We start from the raw sequence: 27,106 nt of genomic DNA on the forward strand, positions 1-27,106 counted from the left end.
GGGCCAAATGGTCATTGCCTCTAATTAATACACTAGGGATGGTGCCGAATACAAATACCTCATTTGGCAACACTGGAATAATGCGTTCTCTCCAAATGATTTCTCCTCCCGAATTTGGTCAATATTACTCAGAGTCGGATCTTTTTCCCTATGTCTTTGATGCGATTCGCTCGGACACCAGCACCAAGTTTCTCAGTTAGACACGCACGCACACACACACACACACACACACACACACACACCTGCAGTGAGATGGCGAGGGAGAGTTTGCTTTGACGCTAGACAGGCCAGAGCTACACCATTGCACTTTGGGGACTTAATAATTAAAATGACTCCAACGTCGTAAATGCTATATGATCCTCCTTCCATGACTTTCCTAAATATTTGGGCTTAAACTAACTGCGTTTTTAAAATTTTAAAATATTGTCTCAGTTAAGAAATACAGGTTCATGCCATTTTCTTGACAACCCCCCGACAATAGACAACAGGTGCTTTTACCCACGTGCAAACATGTCGCTGCCTACTCCAGCACACTGCTCAGCAACTGAATGACCAGCACTTTCATACAAGTTTCCCACTCAAGCTCTGTCGAAACTATCTGCGCACACATAATCACATGGAATTCATTCGCTGCAATCGTCGTCCGATGAAGTTGATAAAGCCTTTTGGGGTGGGGATGAACAATCACGCTGTAGTTACAGGAATATGACATGGCTTAGCACTCCGTGGAGATAACGCCACCAACATATTTTGGTGCTTGGCGCCTGATAGCACTGAATGTGCGGGACTCAGTGGGCCAGTTGCACTGCGAGATCAAAACACTCACATGTAGGCTTTGTAATTGCTGCCTATCTTCTGGATGCGGACATCGTACTTGGCATCGATAAAAGGCTCTGACGTGGCGTAGGTCTTGGTCAAGGCCACCACGCTGGCAATGTCCTGGAAGTCATACTGATTGTCCACTTTCACCTGGCAAAGAAAAAACAAGCACACATTTTCGGTTAACGGGCCAGCATTCGCTGACACGTTCACATCAAAATCACAACAAAATGAGTCTCACGGGCTGTTTTAATTCATCAGGTGATGCTTAAAAAATCTTCAGTTATGTAGTATAAGTCCTGCTTATACAACTAGCATTGCTCTTGTGTAGTCTGGTCTGAGATCACTTAATAAGCAGAGCTGTCGGTCTCCGGTACCTTTCCCATGCCTGAATGGGCGTGGCCCATCTTCACGACCACCGGGAACCCAGGTGTAGTGATCTGCATCAGGGGAAACGTGATTGGTTAGCATCTTGGTGATCTGCATCAGGGGAAACATGATTGGTTAGCATCTTGGTGATCTGCATCAGGGGAAACGTGATTGGTCAGCATCATCGTGATCTGCATCGGGGGAAACGTGATTGGTCAGCATCAATCAATGCAAAATATTTGAATTATAATCTCAAAATGGCTGAAGGCTTCCCCGTCAGTTAATTCTTCATATACATACACACATTCAGTTCAGTTTATTTGTGCAGCATTTTGTATTTTTACAGAGACGCTTACAAAGAGGCTTTGCAGGAAAACAGGAAATGGCAAAACCTGGAAAGACCGAGCCTGAGCCCTTAAAATGCCAGCATGTGAGGTAAAAAAAGAAAAACTCCCCAGCGGGAAGAAAAAATAAAATAAATAAATAAATACTCAATATGGCTCCTTGTGTCATACTGAGTGAAATGCTGCTAGACTCAGTGCCGTAGCTCGTACTAGCTGTGCTGGCCACACGTGGAGCCCAACCCTGCTGAGTGAGTGACATTTTTTTGTTACATTTACAATTTAGTCATTTGACAGATGCTTTTAGCCAAACAACTTACAAAACTACATTTCCCTTAGTCAGCAAACAGCTCCAGAGTCAGAGATGTTACAATCGCATAAGTAATTCATATCCAGGAAAGACTCACCCCGACGACACAAACGATACTGAACTCACTTCAGCAGTGGGTCCCGCCTGGCTATGGCATTATCCCCACTGTGAACACCAAGGCTTCTGCTGAGCCAAAACAGGGCTTCTGCTGAGCCAGCCAAGGGCTTCTGCTGAGCCAATCAGAGCTTCTGCTGAGCCAGCCAAGGGCTTCTGCTGAGCCAATCAGAGCTTCTGCTGAGCCAACCAAGGGCTTTCCCACCACCCAGGGGGGACATGGGCACACTAGCATAATCATACCAAGCTCAAAAACAGGATTCAGCAGCACCACATGTAACCGGCCAACAGCATTTTATAACAGTGCAGCTGCACAGGGGTATAATAAAGAATAAAGAGATGCCTTAAATAGATGCAGCCCTATAAATTTTGCTGTTGTATTTAAAGTAACATCATGGGGGAAAACAATAAATAAAACCCTGTTTCTTTCCAGTTTTGTAACACTGCAAGTGAGGAGAGTTATGTACATATTTTTTGTGATCAATTGTTTTTTTAATTATTAATGAGACAGGGGGTACAAGAGTACAAAGGAGCAAGAGGACAAAAGTTAATATTAATAAAAATTATTGTCTCCCTCACCCCTGTCCTATACCAGGCGACACCTCCCTCCCACCCACCCCCTGGATCACAGAGAAATAAATACCTATATATATAAATAAATAAGAGGAGATTTAAATGAGTATAAAGCAGACATAGCTGCTTCCCAGTAGAGTATTGTCCGGCAGTATGAATCAGCAGAATGGACAGCAGCATATAAAAGATTTCAAGAAAAGTGTGAATCCAGTGACTATGAGAGAGTGAATTCTGGGGCTTGTGTGAATCCAGTGACTATGAGAGACTGAATTCTGGGGCTTCCACCACACAGCAGAGCCTTCTTGGCTGGTGTGAGGGCCGTGTGCGTATGAATAAAAACGGCTCATTTCTACATGGTTCATCTGACATAGATGCAGATACCCTCAAATTAAAACGGACAGTCCGCACTTCATTCATGCCAAAACAAATTGTGTCACTGTCCAAATACTCATGGAGTGAGCTGTTTATGGGCGGTAGGGCTGTATTATGCTCTGTATTTGGGTAAATAGGGACGTCACAGTGTAGAGAGAGAGTCGCCCAATGGCTGAACAGCCTCACACGTGCTCATTATTCATACAGACATAAGTACAAAAAGCCTACAGGCCTAATATCCTTCTGCTATTAAAGACTCTGTGCATTAAAGTGTCCATTATGCCACAATGTAAAGATTGCTCTTTCCCAATTTATAAATTGTTCATAAACTGTATCAACTTTTGTATGCCATTTCTAAATATAATAACTAGTGTTATCAAAAATCATGTTCTTTTCTGTGGATTTTCACAGGTTTACCTGGCAGCCCACTAAACAGATGCACTGTTAATTCATCAAAATTTAAATAATCATGTTACTTACATAGGTAACATGGCAAGCATAATATACTGCCCAATACTGAATCCTACTGTGTTGGGGCAGTGACTTTCAGGATAAAAAATAATGTAATATCTCAGTAAAATAGGATTAATAACAGATTTGTTTTCTTTGGTTCTTAATGTTCAATTGAAAGATTAAAATTGTGGGTTTGATTCCACAGGGTCTATGGGTTTGATTTCACAGGGTCTATGGGTTTGATTCCACAGGGTCTATGGGTTTGATTTCACAGGGTCTAATGGAGTTTGATTGCACAAGGTCTATGGGTTTGATTTCACAGGGTCTATGGGTTTGATTCCACAGGGTCTATGGGTTTGATTCCACAGGGTCTATGGGTTTGATTTCACAGGGTCTAATGGAGTTTGATTGCACAGGGTCTGTGGGTTTGATTGCACAGGGTCTGTGGGTTTGATTGCACAGGGTCTGTGGGTTTGATTGCACAGGGTCTTTTCCTGGTTTTAGCAGTCGCAGGATGACGCACAGCCTTGGCCCTGCCCTGCAGGACAGATGGGACACACAGCAGGGCACAGGACTCACCATCTCCTTGTGGTTGGGGTAGTAGATCTGTTCTATCAGCGGGAACTCCTCTGGCCCCAGTTGCTTGAACAGTCTGGACATCTGAGCAAACTGGAAGAAACACACACGGTGTCACAGTCCCAGTGTTTACACACAAATATATCAAACAAGACTTTAAACTTTCAAGATTTTAAAAATCAACCTTATGTCACTGTATTAACTGTAATACTGTTTGGTTGCATGTTCGTTGTGTTAATTCTGTTCTACTTTTATGGTGTAAAGCACTTTGTGCACCAGCCAGACAAAGCACTGAAGAAATACATGTATTATTATTATTATTATTATTATTATTATTATCAATAATAATAATTATAATAATAATTATTATTATTCTATATAATTATATGCAGGCTAAAGTGGACTGTTGTGTTGCACTAAGGTTACCTACAGGCTAAAGTGGGCTGTTGGGCTGCACTAAGTAAGAGTCCAGTTGCAGAGCCCATTTCCAGTGGCACTGGATGGTGTGACAGGTCTGTTGTGACATCCTTCACAAATAACCTCATCTAACCAATGGCAGCGAGGCACAGAGCACAAACAAGCCAACAAAAATAGACTTTGCTGTTGAAGCTCACTTCCTGACCTTGTTGAGATACGTTGCTCACTAGCGCCAGTGCGGTTGGCTCCAGTATAGGTGTTTCAGCCATCCGCTTCAGTGTAAACCAATGGTACCAATAGGAAAAATACATCAATAATTTTTTTCTGCAAGAACATGCAGACGCAATAGATGCTTTTTCTTTGTCTAATGTCTCCCCATATGGCAATTAGTAATTGAGTAATTGTGTCATTTGGACAATATTTTAATTTTTTACGGACGAATCGGTGACAGTTTGTGTCTCTGCATGTTACTGTATCTCAAGTGCCCATATAACTGAACTGGACTTCATGCCCATATAAGGGTCTCCCTTTTTCCCTACTGCGCAGTCTCTGGCTCCAATTTGTGCAACATGGCGGTGCCCACAAACTGCACTTCCCAGGATTCAAATTGCTTTTCACCAAGCCCATGGAGAGTCAGCGGGCAACGCCACAGTGACTTTGTCCATATTTTTTCTACAGTCTTTGGGCATTAACTACTATTCACACTCAGACTGTATAACACAGACTGTTACCAGACTTTAAATCCACATCCAGCAATGTGAAATTTATATATATATATATATATATATATATATATATACAATTTTTCTTTTTGCTTGTATCATGAATTTCTTGGTTTTCATAACACAAATATTACATGTACGTGGCACACAACAAGTACACAGAGAACCTATTTAGAGGAAGACGACGCTGTAGAGTTGGGTACATAACACTGCCCTCAGCACTCAACGCCGTTTCCATGGCGATGGAAACATGCTGAAACATCACCTTAAAGCACAAATGTTAAGTGTGGATCTTTTCTGAATGTAGTAACTGACAGCTGACAGTAAGGGTTGTTCAGGCAGATTCAAAGGCATTGGAGCTTCAGCTATGGTTCACTGATCACAGGGTGAGTAAATGAATAAGTGTAGCGCTGCATCATAGCAAGAGGCTGTAACCTTAACCTGCCTCATCCCATAATGACAGCACACTGACTGAGGTTAAGCAGCATTTTTACTCTTTTCTTAATCTTAATGAGAACGGGTTTGTGCACGTACGTCCATATATGGGCACGGCCAGTAGGAGAGCAATGCAAAGCCGTGTGATCGCAGGCCACACTCACCACCCAGGGCTTGTCACAGAAGTTGTAGACGGAGTGTAGCGAGTTGATGCTGGGCAGCCCCGCGTACTGCAGCCCGATCACGATGTTCCGGAAGTCTCCGTTCTTAGCCATGCTGAAGGCGTGCTGGCGGACCAGCACAAAGTCGGGCCTGAAGCACCTGCGAACACGACAGCAGCACAGCCGTCATTCCACAGCACCTGCAAACACGACTGTGTGCACCAGCTGCTGATGTGTACAGTCTGTGTGCACCAGCTGCTGATGTGTACAGTCTGTGTGCATCAACTTCTGATGAAATGTCAGACGCAGCTGCTATACTGCACAGTGAATACATACACAGCTGGTGTACTGCACAGTGAATAGAGACACAGTTGGTGTACTGCACAGTGGATAGAGACACAGCTGGTTTATTGCACAGTGAATAGGGACACAGCTGGTTTACTGCACACTGAATACATACACAGCTGGTGTACTGTACAGTGAATAGAGAGACAGCTGGTGTACTGCACAGTAAATAGAGACACAGCTGGTGTACTGCACAGTGAATAGAGACACAGCTGGTGTACTGCACAGTGAATAGAGACACAGCTAGTGTACTGCACAGTGAATAGAGAGACAGCTGGTGTACTGCACAGTGAATAGAGACACAGATGGTGTACTGCACAGTGAATAGAGACACAGATGGTGTACTGCACAGTGGATAGAGACACAGCTGGTGTACTGCACAGTGAATAGAGACACAGCTGGTGTACTGCACAGTGAATAGAGACACAGCTGGTTTATTGCACAGTGAATAGAGACACAGCTGGTTTATTGCACAGTGAATAGAGACACAGCTGGTGTACTGCACAGTGAATAGAGACACAGCTGGTGTACTGCACAGTAAATAGAGACACAGCTGGTGTACTGCACAGTGAATAGAGACACAGCTGGTGTACTGCACAGTGAATAGAGACACAGCTGGTTTATTGCACAGTGAATAGGGACACAGCTGGTTTACTGCACAGTGAATACATACACAGCTGGTGTACTGCACAGTGAATAGAGACACAGCTGGTGTACTGCACAGTGAATAGAGACACAGATGGTGTACTGTACAGTGAATAGAGACACAGCTGGTGTACTGCACAGTGAATAGAGAGACAGCTGGTTTATTGCACAGTGAATAGAGACACGGATGGTGTACTGCACAGTGAATAGAGACAGCAGCTCACAGAACAGACTTTGATTAAGAACACTTGCTTCACTGCATCCCTTGATTTGACAGAGGATGTTGCTACAATGAGATGGACCTACAAATACACTTTGACATATTAAAACATCAGGGTTAAAAATGAGCAAAGCTATTTCTTAAAATTATAGCTTGCAAGCTTGATAGCTTATCTGTGGAGTACTTCTGAATAAATGAAAACCTACTTGGTAATCTTGTTCCCATTTCGGATTGCCTCAATGTCCACACTGTAGCTTCCAGTTGCATGAGCCACCAGGTTAATTTCTGAGAACTCCGCCTTAAAGGAAAAATGGTTATGAGAAACTGGAACTGCAGAGATTAGCAGTCATACACAGTGCCACCTCAAGATTGAACATGTACTGGGAGTGCAGACCTTTCTGAAATATTTTTTATAACTTTGGAAGTGATGTTCCAATGCACTGTTTAAAGAATTCATTTGTTTTATGAGTACTTTGTTCATCAGAATCATAACCTGCGTTACTGTAGTTACAGGTTAAAACTTAAACTCAAAAACCAATGATCACACCAGTGGTAATCAGGGTCTCATGAAAATATCCTGGTACAACAACAAAATAGCATATTTCTGCTTCCATAACCTGCCATCTCTGGTGTCATTTCCAAACTGTTATTATTATTATTATTATTATTATTATGTAATATTTTAACTCCAGAAAGGCCGCATCACGCTGTTGTCCAGCAGTATCAGACTTATCCAGCATTAGAGCATTGATGATTTCTGCACCAGCAGCGACCTTTATATATTTATTTATTTCATAAAGATGAGAAAACCATACATTGCAAAACTATTTTTTTTTAAATAACGGACACAACTGAATCAATTTAAACGTTTGTATTTCTAAATTATAGCAGTTTTGTTATATAGGCTAAGGAACACTGAGAAAAGAGCTAAAATGTGCATGACAAAACACAAAATGGAATAGTCATTAAGAAATACAAAGTGCAATATTATTTCTTATAAGCAAAACTACGCTTCTACACAGCCTACACACTGCCGGTCTCCTCTTATCAATTCCACTGAGAACGCGCAGCTTTGGTGGTTTGCTGGGACCGCACGCACACAGATCAATTACATTTCACGCAGTTGTCATGTAGCTGCTCTATTCAGTTTATTCAATGTTTCAGAGAAACTGAAAATATGTCTGTGGAGTTCTATGCCTATCATTTCTATAACTACAGAGTCCACAATTATTCATCCCCACCCTAAAGGCTTTATCACCTTAATCACACGATTGCAGTAAATGACTTTTGTGTGATTATATGTGCAAAATTAGTTTTGATAACGCTTGATTGGAAATTTCATATAAAAGTTCCAGTCATAGTGTGCCAGAGCAGACAGAAACACGCTTGCACTTGGGTAAAACCACCTGTTGTCTCTTGTCTGGAGGGGGGTTTTGTAACGAAAATGGCACAAACTTGCATGCATTTCTTTATTGAGTTTTTTTCTCATTTTAAAAGTGCAAATATTTAGGAAAGTCATGGAAGGAGGATCGTACAGCATTTACGACGTGGAGTAATTTTAATTTTAAAGTCCCCAAAGTGTGATGGTGTTGCTCTGGTCTATCTAGTGTTAAGGGAAACTCTCGCTCGCTGTCTCTCTGCAGGTGGGTGCATCTAATTGACAATGTCTGTTTCACTGATGTCTGAGTGAATCGCAATGTTAAAGTGGTGAGGAAAGAGGTCTGAATCCGAATACTATTGGCCAAATTCAGGAAAAGAAAACATTTGGAGAGAATGCATTTGAGTGTTATATGAATATGGTATTTGTATTCGACACCATCCGTAATGGGTACCGTCGATGTGAATTTGGGTCAGTTGTTCAAGATACAGATGGGGCTGGGTCAGTTGTTTGGGGTGTAGATATGGATGGGTCAGTTGTTTGGGGTGTAGATGGGGCTGGGTCAGTTGTTTGGGGTGTAGATATGGCTGGGTCAGTTATATAGGATGTAGATGGGGCTGAGTCAATTGTTTGGGGTGTATATAGGGCTGGATCAGTTGCCTTAGGCTTAGGTGGGGCTGGGTCAGTGGTTTGGGGTGTAGATACGGCTGGGTCACTTGTTTTAGATGTAGATGGGGTTGGGTCAGTTGTTTGGGATGTAGATAGGGTTGGGTCAGTTGTTTGGGCTGTAGATATGGCTAGATCAATTGTTTGGGGAGTAGATAGAGCTGGGTCAGTTGTTTGGGGTGTAGGTGGGGCTGGGTCAGTGGTTTGAGGTGCAGATGGGGCTGGGTTAGTTGTCCGAGGCCTAGATAGGGCTGGGTCAGTTGTCTGGGGTTTAGATAGGGCTGGGTCAGTTGTTTGGGTGTAGATAGGGCTGGGTCAGTTGTCTGAGGTGTAGGTGGGGCTGGGTCAGTTGTCTGAGGTGTAGGTGGGGCTGGGTCAGCTGTCTGAGGTGTAGGTGAGGCTGGAACAGTTGTCTGAGGTGTAGATGCAGCTGCATCAGTGATTTGAGGTGTAGATGGGGTGGGTCAGTTGTTTGAGGTGTAGATAGGGCTGGGTCAGTTGTTTGAGGTGTCAATGGGGCTGGATTAGTTATTTGAGGTGTAGATGGGGGTGGGTCAGTTGTTTGAGGTGTAGATAGGGCAGGGTCAGTTGCTTGAGGTGTCAATGGGGCTGGGCTAGTTGTCTGAGGTGTAGGTGGGGCTGGGTCAGTTGTTTGATGTGTAGATAAGGTTGGGTCATTTGTTTTAGATGTAGATGGGGTTGGGTCAGTTGTTTGGGATGTAGTAGGGTTGGGTCAGTTGTTTGGGCTGTAGATATGGCTAGATCAATTGTTTGGGGAGTAGATAGAGCTGGGTCAGTTGCCCGAGGTTTAGGTGGGGCTGGGTCAGTGGTTTGAGGTGCAGATGGGGCTGGGTCAGTTGTCCGAGGCCTAGATAGGGCTGGGTCAGTTGTCTGGGGTTTAGATAGGGCTGGGTCAGTTGTTTGGGTGTAGATAGGGCTGGGTCAGTTGTTTGGGGTGTAGGTGGGGCTGGGTCAGTTATCTGAGGTGTAGGTGAGGCTGGGTCAGTTGTCTGTGGTGTAGATGAGGCTGGGTCAGTTGTCTGATGTGTAGGTGGGGCTGGGTCAGTTGTCTGAGGTGTAGGTGAAGCTGGGTCAGTTGTCTGAGGTGTAGATGGGGCTGGGTCAGTTGTCTGAGGTGTAGGTGAGGCTGGATCAGTTGTCTGAGGTGTAGATGGGGCTGGGTCAGTTGTCTGAGGTGTAGGTGGGGCTGGGTCAGCTGTCTGAGGTGTAGGTGAGGCTGGAACAGTTGTCTGAGGTGTAGATGCAGCTGCATCAGTGATTTGAGGTGTAGATGGGGTGGGTCAGTTGTTTGAGGTGTAGATAGGGCTGGGTCAGTTGTTTGAGGTGTCAATGGGGCTGGATTAGTTATTTGAGGTGTAGATGGGGGTGGGTCAGTTGTTTGAGGTGTATATAGGGCAGGGTCAGTTGCTTGAGGTGTCAATGGGGCTGGGCTAGTTGTTTGAGGTGTTGATGGGGCTAGGTCAGTTGTTTGAAGTGTAGACGGGGCTGGGTCAGTTGTCTGAGGTGTAGGTGGGGCTGGGTCAGTTGTTTGATGTGTAGATAAGGTTGGGTCATTTGTTTTAGATGTAGATGGGGTTGGGTCAATTGTTTGGGATGTAGATAGGGTTGGGTCAGTTGTTTTAGCTGTAGATATGGCTAGATCAATTGTTCGGGGAGTAGATAGAGCTGGGTCAGTTGCCTGAGGTTTAGGTAGGGCTGGGTCAGTGGTTTGAGGTGTAGATGGGGCTGGGTCAGTTGTTTGACATATAGATGGGGCTGGGTCAGTTGTTTGAGGTATGGATGGGGCTGGGTCAGTTTCTGAGGTGTAAGTGGGGCTAGGTCAGTTGTTTGACGTGTAGATAAGGCTGGGTCAGTTGTCTGAAGTATAAATGGGGCTGTGTCAGGTATTTGAGGTGTAGATGAGGTTGGGTCAGTTGCTTGAGTTATAGATAGGACTGGATCAGTTGTCTGAAGTGTTCATGGGGCTGAGTCAGTGGTTTGAGGTGTAGATGGGGCTAGGTCAGTCGTCTGAAGTATAAACAGGGCTGTCTCAGTTATTTGAGGTGTAGATAGGGCTGGGTCCGTTGTTTGAGTGTCAATGGGGCTGGGTTAGTTGTCTGAGGTGTATATGGGGCTGGGTCAGTTGTTTGGGGTATAGATGGGGCTGGGTCAGTTGTCTAAGGTGTAGGTGGGACTGAGTCATTTGTTTGATGTGTAGATAAGGCTGTGTCAGTTGTCTGAAGTATAAATGGGGCTGTGTCAGTTATTTGAGGTGTAGATAGGAATAGATCAGTTGTCTGAGGTGTTCATGGGGCTGGGTCAGTTGTTTGAGGTGTCAATGGGGCTGGGTTAGTTGTTTGAGGTATAAATGGGGCTGGGTTAATTGTTTGCGGTGTAGATGGGGCTAGGTCAGTTGTTTGAGGTGTAGATGGGGTTGGGTCAGTTGTTTGAGTTCTAGATGGGGGTGGGTCAGTCCTTTGAGGTGTAGATAGGGCTGGGTTAGTTGTTTGAGGTGTAGTTAGTGACGTATCTTAATAAAATAAGAATATTTAAACAGTTTTAAAAATGCATGAATATTTCATTGGTAATGAAATATGAACATTTAATTCATATGAAATATGAGCGGTTTTAAAACGCCTCCATGAAAAGGGGGCAGTGTTAATAGCAGTGCACTGAGAAGGTGATTATCAGAAATAAGTATAGGTTAATTTCTTAAGTGGGGATCAAGCAGGTTCCAGTGTTCAGAAGCTAAAGCACCTGTCTTTGTTTCAGTCAGATCATCGTCACAATCATGTGCAAATATTTGCCCTTTTCAAATGAAAACTGCTTTCTTTGTGTATCAATACTCGATTAAATCTTATTTTTACAAACCTGTAGATTAGTTTTGAGAAATGAGGTTAATGATGCAAAGGCATCACTGATGGAGCCCATGTCTGTTTCATTCACCTGATGTGTCACTCAAAAATACCATTTAACGCTACTGTTAGGTGGTCAGTCCTGCCAACATTCAGATGAACCATGCAAAATACTGCCAGGATGCACGTTTATGAACCAGCCACATAGTCTGGTGACAACTTCCTGGCCAACTAATCTCAGAAATGACCATTTTAAACCAGTTTGAATATAAATACAGTTGCAGTGCAGAAGCAAAACACAGAAAGAAAGAAAGAAAGAAAGAAAGAAAGAAAGAAAGAAAGTGTCCTACCTGCTCCACTTTGATGTCAAATTCTCCATGCACCTTCTTGCCTTTAAAATATTTGGCCCTGAGTGAAAGACAGAATTTCTGAATGTCATGTTTTCACAGAGAGAAGCATGAGGCACAGAACTAATCAATGTCCAACACAGATGCCTTTGTTTTGCTATGCTAATATAGGCTTGTGTTGAGTCCAAAACTGACATCTTTATATTGGTTTGCTAATGTAGGTTTGTGAAGAGTCCAAAACTGATGTCTTTATATTGGTTTGCTAATGTAGGTTTGTGAAGAGTCCAAAACTGATGTCTTTATATTGGTTTGCTAATGTAGGTTTGTGAAGAGTCCAAAACTGATGTCTTTATATTGGTTTGCTAATGTAGGTTTGTGAAGAGTCCAAAACTGATGTCTTTATATTGGTTTGCTAATATAGGTTTGTGTAGAGTCCAAAACTGATGTCTTTATATTGGTTTCTTGACTAAATTTGTACAACTTAATTTACATATCTTTCTCTTCCTGGTTTATTAGAAAGGTTATTTTATGACATAAGCCACGTGCTTGCTTGTTTTGGCTTTGTTATGCCACAGAACTACAGATTTTGGCTGATCTGCAAGCGTGGAAGACATTTTGTTACATTTCTCAACTAGAACACCTCTAAGAGGAGTTTTTTGGTCCGTGGCATTCCAGATGGATAAGACTGCTACAGTACACACCCATCAGATGAGAGACATTTCCTCACAGACATCACAGGGCTCGACGTTAAGGATTTTTTTTTTTTTACTAATCGGGCCAGTAGGTCAGTGTTCTACTTGCCCCAGGTGCATTTCCACTGGCCCAGCTTCCAAAATAAATATAACCCCTTTTTTAAGGCGATACAGAGTATTTGCTTTCGTTGTAGCATAATTTCTACCTCTTTCTCTTCGACCTGGATAAGCCTTATTTACTGGCCCGATTAGGCCAGGTCAATCACCTGGCCCAAACCAATCGCATAGCGGCCCCGGACCAGCAGGTACTCCTTAATGTTGAGCCCTGTAACACCAGGCAGACCACAGGAGTCCTGTCCTGAACCGAAACCCAACCCAACCTTGGTGGCCTGAGACTCCCTAACCCAAACCACCCTGGTGGCCTGACTGTCACACGAATGTGACTCCCTAAACAACCCAGTCTTTACTGACTCAACCGCTCTATAGGGTCCAGCCTGCTCTTGTGGTGAGAGCCTTTACTGACTGAGCCGCTCTATAGGTCCCAGCCTGCACTCGTGGTGATAGCCTTTACTGACTGAGCTGCTCTATAGGGTCCAGCCTGTGCTCATAATGAGAGCCTTTACTGACTGAGCCATTCTATAGGGCCCAGCCTGCACTCGTGGTGATAGCCTTTACTGACTGAGCCGCTCTATAGGGTCCAGCCTGTGCTCATAATGAGAGCCTTTACTGACTGAGCCATTCTATAGGGCCCAGCCTGCACTCGTGGTGATAGCCTTTACTGACTGAGCCGCTCTATAGGGCCCAGCCTGTGCTGATAGTGAGAGCCTTTACTGACTGAGCTGCTCTATAGGGCCCAGCCTGCACTCGTGGTGATAGCCTTTACTGACTGAGCCGCTCTATAGGGCCCAGCCTGTGCTGATAGTGAGAGCCTTTACTGACTGAGCCGCTCTATAGGACCCAGCCTGTGCTCATAATGAGAGCCTTTACAGACTGAGCCGCTCTATAGGACCCAGCCTGTACTCGTAGTGAGAGCCTTTACTGACTAAGCCAATCTATAGTACCCAGCTCGCACTCATAATGAGGGTCATTACTGACTGGACCACTCTATAGGACCCAGTCTGCACTCGTAGTGAGAGCCTTTACTGACTAAGCCAATCTATAGTACCCAGCTCGCACTCATAATGAGGGTCTTTACTTACTGAGCCACTCTATAGGGCCCAGGCTGCGCTCATAGCGAGTCTTTACAGACTGAGCCGCTCTATAGGGCCCAGCTGGAACTTGTAGTGAGAGTCTTTACTGACTGAGCCACTCTATAGGGCCCAGCCTGTGCTTGTAGTGAGTCTTAACAGACTGAGCTGCTTTATAGGGCCCAGCCTGTGCTTGTAGTGAGTCTTTACAGACCGAGCCACTCTATAGGGCCCAGCCTGTGCTTGTAGTGAGTCTTTACAGACCGAGCCGCTCTATAGGGCCCAGCCTGTGCTTGTAGTGACTTTACAGACTGAGCCGCTCTATAGGGCCCAGCCCGCACTCATAATGAGGGTCTTTACTGATTGAGCCGCACTATAGGGCCCAGCCTGTGCTTGTAGTGAGTCTTTACAGACCGAGCCGCTCTATAGGGCCCAGCCTGTGCTTGTAGTGACTTTACTGACTGAGCCACTCTATAGGGTCCAGCCTGCACTCGTAGTGAGTCTTTACTGACTGAGCCACTCTATAGGGCCAGTTACTACATGGCCGAGAGGAAATGGCTGGAAATTGCAATCTCTGGAATATGAAGGTATTACTGCTTTGCGTTGTATAATGGTTGCTAGGTAAACATGTGTGGGTGTGCATGCACTGTACTGTACAAGAAACAGCTTTAGCCACATATAGCACAAGTCACCAAAATGTAATCCTGAAATGATATATTTTCACCTGTGATTTGCTTGTCAACAACTGACGTATTAAAACAGTAGAATTGATAGCAACATTGGCAGTCATGCAATCAATCTTCTAGCCGCCCAATTTGACAACCTTCCTTTAAAATGCGGTATTACATGGCTGGGTTAACTCGTTGATAACTCATTAACTTGATAATAAACAGCTAATAAACGTGGGCCAATGATTTTTGCGTTAAAAACTTATGACAGAATAGTTAGGTTTTGTTGTTGCTTTTATCGTTCCAAACGTTACTATATGGAATGTGAATTTTATTGTTTTCTGAAGTGTGGCAAAACCTCATCAATGAATCTAACGAGCGACACCTACGGTGAATCGCAAACAAACCATCATTGCCTCTATTCGAGTTTGCTAATATGCTACCCCCTGGTGGCGTCCTTGGCCGAAACACAGCATCCGTGCTTCTCCTTGGCATCTAATTAAATATTTATTTCTTAGCTATTATGCGCTATATCATTTTGCTGTTTCCTCCCAGAGCAGTAAGTTATGTGTGATTACAGTGCAAACGTACAGCCTCCGGTAAGAAAGCACCAGTTACCAGTCATGTATGTATACATGGGTAACATTGCTCAGTTTAATTTATTTGTATCAATTTAGGTTAAATTGAAATCGATGCGTAGGTTATTATGTGAAAATATCGCTCGTAATATTTTTTCGGCCGCCGATGTAAATAATGCTGACTCATTTTGATCCGACTCAGTGATGCGCACGAGTGTAGCCTTATTCCATCAAGGATCCCACGCAATGTTCACACTTACAATAATTTTAAGAACGTGCATAGTCAGCCATCTATAAACTCCTATTAATAAAGCCTAAATTCCTCTAATTATTGCAGTGGCAAATCTAAACGTGAACTCATTACTGTACTGACAAAATAGGTATTTGCATAATCAAAGTATTTATCAGGGAACACGATCGTTCAGTCGGCTTACCAGTCTGTCTGTTGGTCATCGATAACCAGGAGGATCTTGGCTTTCGTCGGACCGCTGGCTCTGTCAGCCGCCTCGTTGAAAGTTGCGGCCGCTGCCGCAGTGGTCTGTTTGACAGCATTAGAGATTGAGGAGAAAAAGCCGGCTCCTGCGGACTGGCTGCTGGTCTGACGGCGCTCCGTTTGGCCCGGGGACACGGCGGGGCTAGGTTGTGGCGGGTCGGGACGCTGCAGGTCACTCATATAACCATTTGGCAGATTGGACATAAAATTGCTGTCCGACAGTCGGCGACGAAGGTAATTCATTTTGGCGTTCAAAGATACCGAGGAAAACGAAAGAAACTCTGATTTTCCTAGTTTTCAGTCGGTGTCTGTCCTGAGACAACCCCAAACTGGATGTACGCTCCGTCAGATATGACGCGTCTTCGTATAGGGGCTAGCTATAAAGAGCCAGGTACAGAGAAAATGAACACGATTCCGTTAACAGATGGAATATAGGCTAGCGGTTCACGATATGCCGGGGCTAACCTAAGAGGATCACGTTTTTCTGTGAGCACAGTCAAGGTAGCACCCTGGGAAATGCAAACAGTGGAAATAGAAAGAAAAACCTAAAAGACTTTCCTGTAGCCTAAATTTGATTTAACTCAAATCAGAGGAAAGGACTATTAAATCCACGCCTATGCTTTTCCATAAAAATGCTCCTTTTCAGAATTCCTCCTCGCACTCAGACCTGCGTCTTTTAACATCCCATCGTGTTAAGTCGATAATAACTAACAACTGAAAATAAAATGTTTATCTATAGACCGACAAATTGATAGCGGACATGAATGCACTGATACCGCCATAGGATGCTGTAGGCTACCCCGGGTTTAAACACTGATTTTCTTTAATTTGCACACAGCGGTTTCTTGGTACAGTTTTTTGTTTTGTGCTGCGTAAATATAAAAATGAACAGGATTAAAATAATTGCTGAACTCAGAGAGCGAGCCGTGCGCCCTTTCCGCCTCAGACCCCGCGAACGATGCTTCTGGCTATGCTCGTCGGAGTCGGAGGTAGGATGGGGCTCCAGAATTTCCGGCTATTGCACCACCCCCTTCCCACTCCACTGAAGTTCCACACTATTTTTTCCTTCCGCCCCTCGTCACCACCCCTGAACTGAGCTCAAGCTGACATTTGGTTTATCCTGCGAGAATTGGGGACAGGTTGAGATGGTGCGTCGTGAGGGAGGTTCACTGAAAAATTAAAGGGCGGGGCGTTGCCATGGTAGGAGAAGGTGAGATACGCCTGCCTGTGTGTGGGCTGTATGTAAGTGCGTCCACGCGCCGCAGATCTAGCCAAATGGATCTTCCTTCCTTTTGAGTGCAAAGCCACAGCCTCTGCAGACAGGTATCCAAAAGCTGTATTAAAGATTATATAGGCTGCAAAAATTATTGGCTAAATTTACTGCAAAAAGTAAAATAAAAAACAGCTACATTTTCTGGGTGTGTAGGCTATGTATCCAATAAAGACCAACAGTATTCGAGTTACAATAGTTTTAATTTGATACTGAACATTTTGCGGTCTGCTAATCGCAATCAAAAAACAGTTTCAGCACGCATATTCCAATTTTTAGGATTGGATAACCTATAGACCAATAAAACTGCATGTAACCCGATGCTACTGCATGCTTTCAGTAATGCAGCTATTTTATATGTATATATTAATGTTTTAATTAATTCATCTAATATTTGAAAGGGTACTAGACATCCAGATTTACTTTAAAATATATATATATGCGCATGTTTTGTTTCCGTGTCTGTATGGGGGAGACCCGCATGTATAATTGGCGATAATGTGCTCTTTAATGAAGCAAAGCGGCAGGCCCATCCGCGGTACTGTGGCCTCAGTTCATTGGTTTATATTCCCACCCTAATGTCATTACATCACTACAGTGGTTTCACCAGGCTACAAACAGATAAACACACAGGATATGAAAGCATTGAACGTATACCATCATGGTACAAGTCCCATGAAATGTAGTTTTTTCAATATATCCTTTGAAAAAAAATCACCAGTGGTGGCTTTTTTACCTCCAGAATCTGCCCAATAAATCTCAACCCTCTTGCTTGGTATTGCTCAACAAAGCATTTTTTTAAAATGACCCATTTGTGTTCTTCTGCCACAAAAGATAAATGCTTCACATAGCGAAGCAGAACTGGCCACAGCAGTACATGCAGGAAGCAAAGTCGCTTCTCTCACCGATCTGGGCCCCGCTCTGGGTACTTAATGCAGATCTCCTGCTTTCAGGTCCTTTCATACACAACACAACACTCCCATCTAGTGTACGATTTGGGAGTACAAGTAACTTTTCAATATTTTCTAAATCCTCTTCCTGTTTCAGTCCCTCAGTGCTGCAGCTCTCAGCCTTTAGTGGTCATTAAACATTAACAAGACCAGGTTAAAACCTAGTATATGGCTTGACCTAACATACGTGATCCGGCCGACCAATGGTGTAACTTCATAACTCGGCCAACCAATGGTGTAACTTCATCACTCAGTCGGTCAATCACTCACAGACATTCACGTTTGTAGGGCTGGCCCCGCTGTTGCGGTCCAGCCAAAAACGAATGACTGGGCATCTCCATTTCTCATTACATTCATCCCTTTCAATACACACTTTTCTGAATCAGCTGAACTGATTATTGCATTCAGACAGAATTTGTTATAAATCTTACAGTAGCAACGGGGTAATTTAATGTATCAACACAATTTGAACCACTTAGACATTTTATCTACACTCATTTACATGTACTTTGTCCTTCTAACCACTTTTCTGAGTGTAAGTTTGAAAATCCCTTAGCTAAGAAGCTGGTCTTCTAATTTTGTTTATTTCCATGGTGCTTGGGTCAGTTGTATTGAAAGGGTTATAATTCCTACACGGCTCACTGGATATGGATGTAAGTACCCTTAAATTAAAGCTAACAGTATTTATCGTTTCACTTCAAAACCATTGTGCTGGATTACAGAGCCAAAACAACAAAAAATGTGTCACTGTCTAAATACTTAGTGATTGCCCTGTATATACACATGTATATACAAAGTTATTCCTGAAATGAAAGATAAAAGCTATGAGGAAAGACTTAAGATACTTAATCTCTTCAGGCTTAGTAAATGGAGACTTAGGGGTCATTTGATTAAGGCTTTTAAAATTATAAAGGGGATTAACAAAGTGAACTACAAGAGATTCTTGAGGTTCTGTTAGTAGAACGAGGGGATATAAATGAGAATTAGCAAAAGGTAAATTTCACACAGACATTAGGAAGCATTTGTTTTCACGCAGAGAGTAGTCACCGTGTGGAATAGCCTGCCAAGTCACGTAGTAGAGGCAGAAACTCTGGGGATTTTCAAGACCAGGCTCGATATGGTGTTAGACACGATCTAGCATGTAGGTAATCAGAGCACTAGGCACAATTTAGTTAGGAAAAGGCAAGCATTATTGGGCTGAATGCCCTGTTCTCCTCATTATGTTATGTTAACTCCTGCTCCTTGCCTATTTACCTGTTATCAGTGACCCATCAGTTGTCTCACCTTCGTTTTTCTGCTTTGAAAAGGAGATCACTGATTCAATTCCGGTGAATTTGTGATCATTTCACAGGTCATGTCAGAATAATGATGGCCAGTTTCCCAGGGTTGTTTGTTTCTTTGCTATGTCCGTGTGGTGTAAATGCGATTGGCGACACACGTCCACAGCACGCCATTTACATCTGCACCCATTTCCTTCCCGGCGCGGGACGCTTTATGAAGTCACATGAACACTTCTTCCACAGTTTCGAGACTGTCTCTGGAACAAATATGATGGAAATGTGGAACTAATATGGAACCAATATTGACCACCACCTCCCAGGTTCTGCCAGGGGTCATCGCACATGACTCTACACGCGCGTTCATTTTCATCGCCTGTTTTCATTGGACGACTGGTCGGAACCTTTTCAATTCAGCACCGGGACTTAAGGTTGTTGGTTAAATTAGGAGAATGAGGTCCAATTGAAATTGAGCGAGTTGAGATGAAGTTCAAGTGTTTTTTTTGTCATTGGTAGGCCGACACCATAAAGGCGTGGTCTATGACCAGTGCTGTTACATAGAGTAGTGTGAAATGTTACAGAATGAACTCTATTGGTGGTATGGAACACCATTCTTCCAAAAGATATTCCCTCGTTTGGTGTTTTGATGATGGTGGCAGAGAGCATGTTGGTCAAACCTTCCAAAGGCGTACAATTGGGTTGAGATCTAGTGACTACGAGGGCCATAGCATATGATTCACATCATTGTCGTACTTATCAAACCATTCAGTGACCCCTGCAGATGGGGGCATTATCATCCTGAAAGAGACCACTCCCATCAGGATAGAAATGTTTCATCATAGGACAAAGATAATCACTCAAAATGACTTGATTGATTTGCAGCGACCCTTCCCTCTAAGGGTACAAGTGGCCCCAAAACATGCCAGGAAAATTCCCCCCACAGCATAACAGAGCCACTGGACCCCCTCACTGTAGGGGTGAAGCATTCAGGCCTGTACCATTCTCTTGGTGTACGCCACACATGCACTCGCCCACTTGTCGTTAATTGCTTAATTGTATCATGCAGTACTGCTGTATGGAAGAATCTGCATTTGTTATGTTTCTACACCCGTTTATTCACCTTTTAACTTCAATTTGTCACCTGTCTGTACGTTTCTGAAAACACCACTGGTGACAACAAGAGTGAACTCAGTGCTATACCAATATAGCATACCGTACCTCTAATAAAACACTTAAACGTCTCTCTGCTGTACCTGAATATTACTCACATTCAGATACTACAAACTGTTTAGGCATTAATTAAAGTGTTGTTATGTATGTGAGGTACCACCGAGGGGCAGTATTGTGCTGGGGAAAAATTGTAATGCACAGAAGTGAAGACAGAAGAGAGCCTATACATTTTGCATTATTGTCAACATTAGTGCTAGACTATCAAGTCAGGAGACATGAATGCTCGTCACAAGAGCATAGAACATAGAGAACCTGTGGACATTTGGGGCAACTTGCAGAATCTACTGTATTGATAAGAAACTCTGGTAAATTGTGGCATGTGTTTGCTACCCCCACTAGATGGTTTCACTGCGTGCTGTCCAGTGATGTGACAAATTAGGATTTCACTTGTAAGTGTTTTGGAGAAAAATTGCAGTGCAAACACAAACGCCGGATCTGGGATCTGCGTGCTGTAATCCCCCAGAGAGGCAGTACGTGCCAGAAGTGCTCAGCTGATGAGTTATCAGAGGCCCTTCTGAACATTCAGACCCTATACCAGCGACACTTCTGAACATTCAGACCCCATACCAGACACCCTTCTGAACATTCAGACCCCATACCAGTGACCTGGACATTCATTTTTGTCTCCTGAAGGGGACATGGGTCTTTGGTCTTAATCTGAAGAACTATATATGCTACTGTGCAGAAACCTACACTACACGGGACATTCAATACAAAATAAAATAATATTTTTGAAAATGTTTTCACTGCAAAATTTTTCTTATCACCCAAGAAACTTGTATTATGTCCAAAAATGTAAATACTTTAACTTAAATACTCAGGTTTCAGGGGGATATGGAACATTAACTTAAATTATGCAAACAAGAGCAAAACTACATTCCACTACTTTATCTGTTCTTCTACCTTTATGCCTCCCTTTGTTTCTCTCGACTCTTTTGTGTTCTGTTCTTTTATCCTGAAAACTAGCAATTCCATCTAAAATTTTAGCTTCACTAATTCCCCTGTGACGCTCTCACTCCCCACAGGATAAAGTCTGGGTGTTTGATTCTGTGAAATTCACACAATTTTCACCAGCTCTCTGCTCTCTGCTGCCCACTGAGCTTTGGGAAACACACAGACAAGTTAAGCGGTCAAAATAACCTGGCCTGTATCCTCAGTTTGACCTACACTGATAAAGTTTAAGGACTGATGTTTACCTATGAATAACAGTGCCCGTAATGTAGTATAAAATTAGGGGATTTTTGCCTTATTGGTGTATACGTTACAGAAATGCAGTGGTCCCATTGGGATCATCAGTAAATCTAACAGATATATATTTTCTGTTTCTAGAAATTTCTGTCGAAAGATTTGCATTTTCCAAATCACACAATTTGAACTTTTTTTAAATGTGTTTTCTTTTTTTTTTTTTTTGCTTTGCCTTGCTCTTATTGTGATCGCTTACTGAACCAGTATGCAGGTTGTACTAAATAGCTACATGCACAGAGGTAGGTGATAAAATGATTGTATATTAAAGTATGGATATTTTCAATTAGTGTGTTAATGAAACGGGCACTGCATTTTTGGAGGTTGAGCTCTCCAGCCAGTGGCTAGTCATACTAAGACCCTTGAGATTCCCTTGCCTCCACCACCCAGGAGCCACAGTTGGGAAAAGCTACCTGTGTTATTTTCCTTGGAACCAGAGTCGGACTAACCAGTAAAAGACTGAACCGTGCGCTATGCTGTTGAGCAAGCTCCAGCAAGCCGTGTGAATCAATCTTAATCTAAATTAAATGACTGTCCACGAGACATATTCACCCTCCTGAGTTTGCAGTGCTCGTATGCCAGGTATGTGTTCCAGTTATGGCACCATTTATGGGTTTGTGAGGTAACCGTTTGGGCAAGCTTGTGCACGGCAGACCACAGAGTGCTCCCGTCACCTGGCTTTGGCGGTTCGTTTTAATGCACGCCTTTGCCTATCACGAAATCAACTCCGTTCACATTCGTCTGAAACCTTTAAAAACACAAAAGACATCATTTTTTTTGCAGACTTCAAAGGTGGCATTTTTTGAGAATGTCAGCGCCGTTGTGCATTCAACAAGACGCAACTTGTAAATAAGCAACTGAAATATTACCCGTTCTCCAAGTCCAGACCTCCTGAGAGTGGATGAACCGGCTGGGCGAGGTTTCCTGAAAGAATCCTCTGGTGAGATTGGAATGTGGGAGCTGCAGCACTGGGCCCTGTTGGGGCAAGATCCCTGTGATCATGACCTCACCCGCTTCTCACATTTCTCAGGTAACAGAAAAGCTGCAGCATGTTGCCTGCTAATCCCCATCTCTGAGCTGTCCTAACGGGAGAGCGGCACAGACCTCACCCCTCCACCACCTGCCCCTCACCCCTTCACCACCTGCCCCTCACCCCTTCACCCCTCCACCACCTGCACCTGCCCCTCACCCCTTCACCCCTCCACCACCTGCCTCTCACCCCTCCACCACCTGCCCTTCACCCCTCCACCACCTGCCTCTCACCCCTTCACCACCTGCCCCTCACCCCTTCACCCCTCCATCACCTGCCTCTCACCCCTTCACCACCTGCCTCTCACCCCTCACCCCTTCACCCCTTCACCCCTCCACCACCTGCCTCTCACCCCTTCACCACCTGCCCCTCACCCCTTCACCCCTCCACCACCTGCCTCTCACCCCTTCACCCCTCCACCACCTGCCTCTCCCCCTTCACATAGGGTATGTATTTATTTAATACATTTGGAGTGCCTCCATAATTTAAAATGTATTAATCAATGTTTTAAACTATATTGCAAAATATGTGGCAATATATTTTAATTATTTAAGGGATTCAAGTACCATCTGCTAGCCCTTGAATGGGAGAATGGGAGATTTATGGGTTTTAACATGTGATTAATGAAATGCTGGAAGGTGCTTATGGGACGTGGGGCTCTTTTAGGAACTGGTCTGACCTGAACAATCTGGAACCTGCACTTGAGGGTGAACAGAACTAACTGATATCAGTTGCTGGGGCGACTGTAGGGATTGTAGGGATGCAAGCCAATGTGACAGCTGTAAGCACTCATATAAGAACACACACATAAGCACACACATAAGCACACATAAGAACACACACATAAGCACACATAAGAACACACACATAAGCACACATATATGCACACACATAAGAACACACATATAAGCACACACACACATAAGTACACATATAAGAACACACACATAAGCACACATATAAGCACACACACACATAAGCACACATATAAGCACACATGAGTGCATACATATAAGCACACACACATAAGCACACATATAAGCACACATATGAGTGCACACATATAAGCACGCACACATATAAGCACACATATGAGTGCACACATATAAGCACACACACATAAGCACACATATAAGAACACATATAAGCACACACACAAGCACACATATAAGAATGCACACATAAGCACACATACATGCACACACATAAGCACACATATAAGCACACATATGAGTGCACACATATAAGCACACACACATAAGCACACATATAAGCACACATATGAGTGCACACATATAAGCACACACACATAAGCACACATATAAGTGCAGCTCAAAGAGAGGTCTGTTAGGGCACAATCCAGGACCGTTATGTAGACATGTCACCTAGGGGGGAAGACCAAGCACAGTATGGAGGGAGCCCATGGGGCCCATCCACACACTGGAATAGTACCTTAACAGATACCAGATCATGGGGCCCATCCACACACTGGAATAGTACCTTAACAGATACCAGCCCTTGGGCCCCATCCATGCACTGGAATAGTACCTTAACAGATACCAGACCATGGGGCCCATCCACACACTGGAATAGTACCTTAACAGATACCAGACCATGGGGCCCATCCACACACTGGAATAGTACCTTAACAGATACCAGACCATGGGGCCCATCCACACACTGGAATAGTACCTTAACAGATACCAGACCATGGGGCCCATCCACACACTGGAATAGTACCTTAACAGATACCAGACCATGGGGCCCATCCACACACTGGAATAGTACCTTAACAGATACCAGACCATGGGGCCCATCCACACACTGGAATAGTACCTTAACAGATACCAGATCATGGGGCCCATCCACACACTGGAATAGTACCTTAACAGATACCAGCCCTTGGGCCCCATCCATGCACTGGAATAGTGCTTTGTCAGGATGAGCCACACAGCAGCCAGCACACCAATGTTCTAACCAGAAATATTATGTTTTTATTGTCACATGCATGTACTGTTTGACTGTTTGTTCTGTCACGGAACCCTTCTCTCACGTGAGTAAGGTTCTTTTTCCCAGTAATATACCTGATGAGAAACGTGACACACATTTCCAGTTTTTCCAGCTAATTTAGTTTTCGCTATAAGATGTTGTTGAGTGTAGTACTTGGTACAATCAATACTTAATTTGTAATTAATTGAATTATTAAATGCAGTCTTAATAAGTATCAGAATTTACATGGTAACTTTCTTGTATTTTGTAGAATGCTGGGGTTACCTTCGGGGTTCAAATTATGGGGGGAATTGAGGGGGGGTCTGAGTCTTAATTAGGGGGGTCAGACTCCCCCAATTCCCCCCGTAATTCAAACCCTGGTTACCTTGATTTTTATTAGTGTTATGTTCCCTGAGCTTCATTGAAGTGGCCCTTCATGTTGACACAAACCTGAAGTGAACTCCTATATTTGGAGTGTGACTCATTATATTTGTCAATCAAATACCGTGTAGATACTACTGTTTAGACAACACTGTTTACTGGCTGTATTAAAGGGTAACTACTTATGCATTTAAAGACATTTTTTATTCAAAATTGACAAAGGGAATTTCTAAACCAGCGAAGCCTGTTTTTCCACAGTACTTGTTACAGCAAGTATTGAGCTCTGAACTGTAGGTCTGTTTTTTTAGTAGGTACCAAGTTCAGTCCTGCAAATTTTCAGTTTGCCGCAGCTGTTGTGTTGTTTGTTCACCTGTTTGCTTTTATTTTTTTCCTTCTACTTGAACCTTGCATATACTATGTTTGATGATTATGAAATTCTTTGATAAAACCCACTAAATAAATGGTAAACAAAATTAACATACCATTTACTGTAGTTTGCATGGAACTCCCAGAAACAGAACTGAACTAGCTTTCGTCTACTTGATATGAAACTAGTTTTCTGTGGTTAGATAAAGTTATTTAATCTGTTTAGGCCTGGGCAGTGCATGCCCCATACTTATACCTTTTCGAGAGTTTGGCCCTTTTCAGGGTTTCCCACAGAAAAAAACTACAATGACCACAGGCCCTCACTTCTGTGCACTCTGACCTCACTGTGAATGGACTTCATCGACCTCAGCTGTCAGGCTGCTTCCCCACAATAAAGCAAGATGTTCTCCAGCTACAATTCACACACTGAAGGGTCAGCTGGGATGGCTGGTCAGCAAGCAAAGAGGTGGCACTGATCCTGTCTACTGTGTTTCCGTTACAGCCTGGAGAAAACCAGACATGCACTGATTCCTTGGAAATGTGTAAACAGGCATGTAGACATGCGGAATTTCCAGAATTAGGTGGCACTGGCACAGTCCGGCCGGTTTTCGTAACAGCCGGGAGAAAACCGGGCGTGGCCCCGTCATCGCTGATTCCTTGGAAATGTGGGAACAGGCATGTAGACATCTTGAATTTCCAGAATGTATCATTAGTCCTCTCCCCATCTGCCACCGCAGTGCTGGCAGGTTCCAGACATATTTCCACCGGGCTCCCGGTTCTGCAAGAATGTTCAGTAGTTGAAAGGTTTGCTTGTTGCCCAAAGCTCTCTGCTTCTTCCCGGATCGGGAGGAGACGTGCTCTGTCCTCTGATACTCATCTCCTGTAGCTCATATTGCTAATTTCAGTACTGGCCCATGCTCACGATAGCATAAATCAGGCACGGCTACCAGCTCTGCTTGCCACCTCTTTTATTTTCTTTATAACAAATTCATAGCTGCTAAAAATACCCTTCCCAAACTGTTGTACCCTTCCAAAACATTTTCACGCGAAATTGTTTTGGACTGACGCATGTTTTTGCCCTCTTAAAAATTAGCTCACTAGCTAATAAATGAAAAAATAAAACAAAATAAAAACATATTGGGACTATTTACAGTCATTGCTTCAAAATGGAGATTTATGAAGATAGTGCTTGTGGTAACTCTTTGGATGCAGTTCTCGTTGGACGTGTGATTGGAGGTAGGCACAGGTAGGCACAGGTAGGGTCAGGGTGCGGTTGTCTTCACTGAGTCACCTGACTCGGTTCAGCAGGAGGGAGGTGTTAACACACGCATACCAACGGAAAGAATGTGCTGGAAAAAGCCACTGGAATAGGCACAGAACCTCTGCGCCTTTCCGGGCGTGTCCCGCCCAGCGCCTTCCAAACCACACCCCCCTCCTCCAGTTACTCTCATGACCAAAAAAACATTTACCCTGCGCAGAAAATGGACGTGAAAAATAAATGTGTCGATCGTGCACAACTGAGCGGCTTTATTTTTGTTGCAAGGTAGGCGGTTCCGCCCCTGGCTGCCTGCTTGTAACTGCCACCTTCGCGCGCATGAAAGCGCCCGGTTAAATGCCTCCACATCGCTCCGGATG

At 43.8% G+C, this 27,106-nt stretch overlaps 1 protein-coding gene across 2 annotated transcripts in view; it reads right to left on the reverse strand.

The window, feature by feature from the left end:
- syn1 (synapsin I) overlaps positions 1 to 16,823 on the reverse strand; it is a 35,138-nt gene extending 18,315 nt beyond the window's left edge. Inside the window, exons 1-7 of one of the 2 annotated variants that reach the window (XM_035383253.1) lie at positions 15,678 to 16,823; positions 12,122 to 12,179; positions 7,079 to 7,170; positions 5,666 to 5,822; positions 3,931 to 4,020; positions 1,197 to 1,259; positions 827 to 969 (exon numbers count right to left, since the gene is read on the reverse strand). In XM_035383253.1, coding sequence (XP_035239144.1) covers positions 827 to 969; positions 1,197 to 1,259; positions 3,931 to 4,020; positions 5,666 to 5,822; positions 7,079 to 7,170; positions 12,122 to 12,179; positions 15,678 to 15,979 — 905 coding nt within the window. In that variant the 5' untranslated portion in view covers positions 15,980 to 16,823. The remainder of the gene's footprint in view (positions 1 to 826; positions 970 to 1,196; positions 1,260 to 3,930; positions 4,021 to 5,665; positions 5,823 to 7,078; positions 7,171 to 12,121; positions 12,180 to 15,677) is intronic. The other variant, XM_035383254.1, reaches the window with a different exon arrangement.
- Between the last annotated feature and the right edge of the window lie 10,283 nt (positions 16,824 to 27,106).

This window comes from Anguilla anguilla, chromosome 11, assembly GCF_013347855.1.
Source record: "Anguilla anguilla isolate fAngAng1 chromosome 11, fAngAng1.pri, whole genome shotgun sequence".
Classification (NCBI taxonomy): domain Eukaryota; kingdom Metazoa; phylum Chordata; class Actinopteri; order Anguilliformes; family Anguillidae; genus Anguilla; species Anguilla anguilla.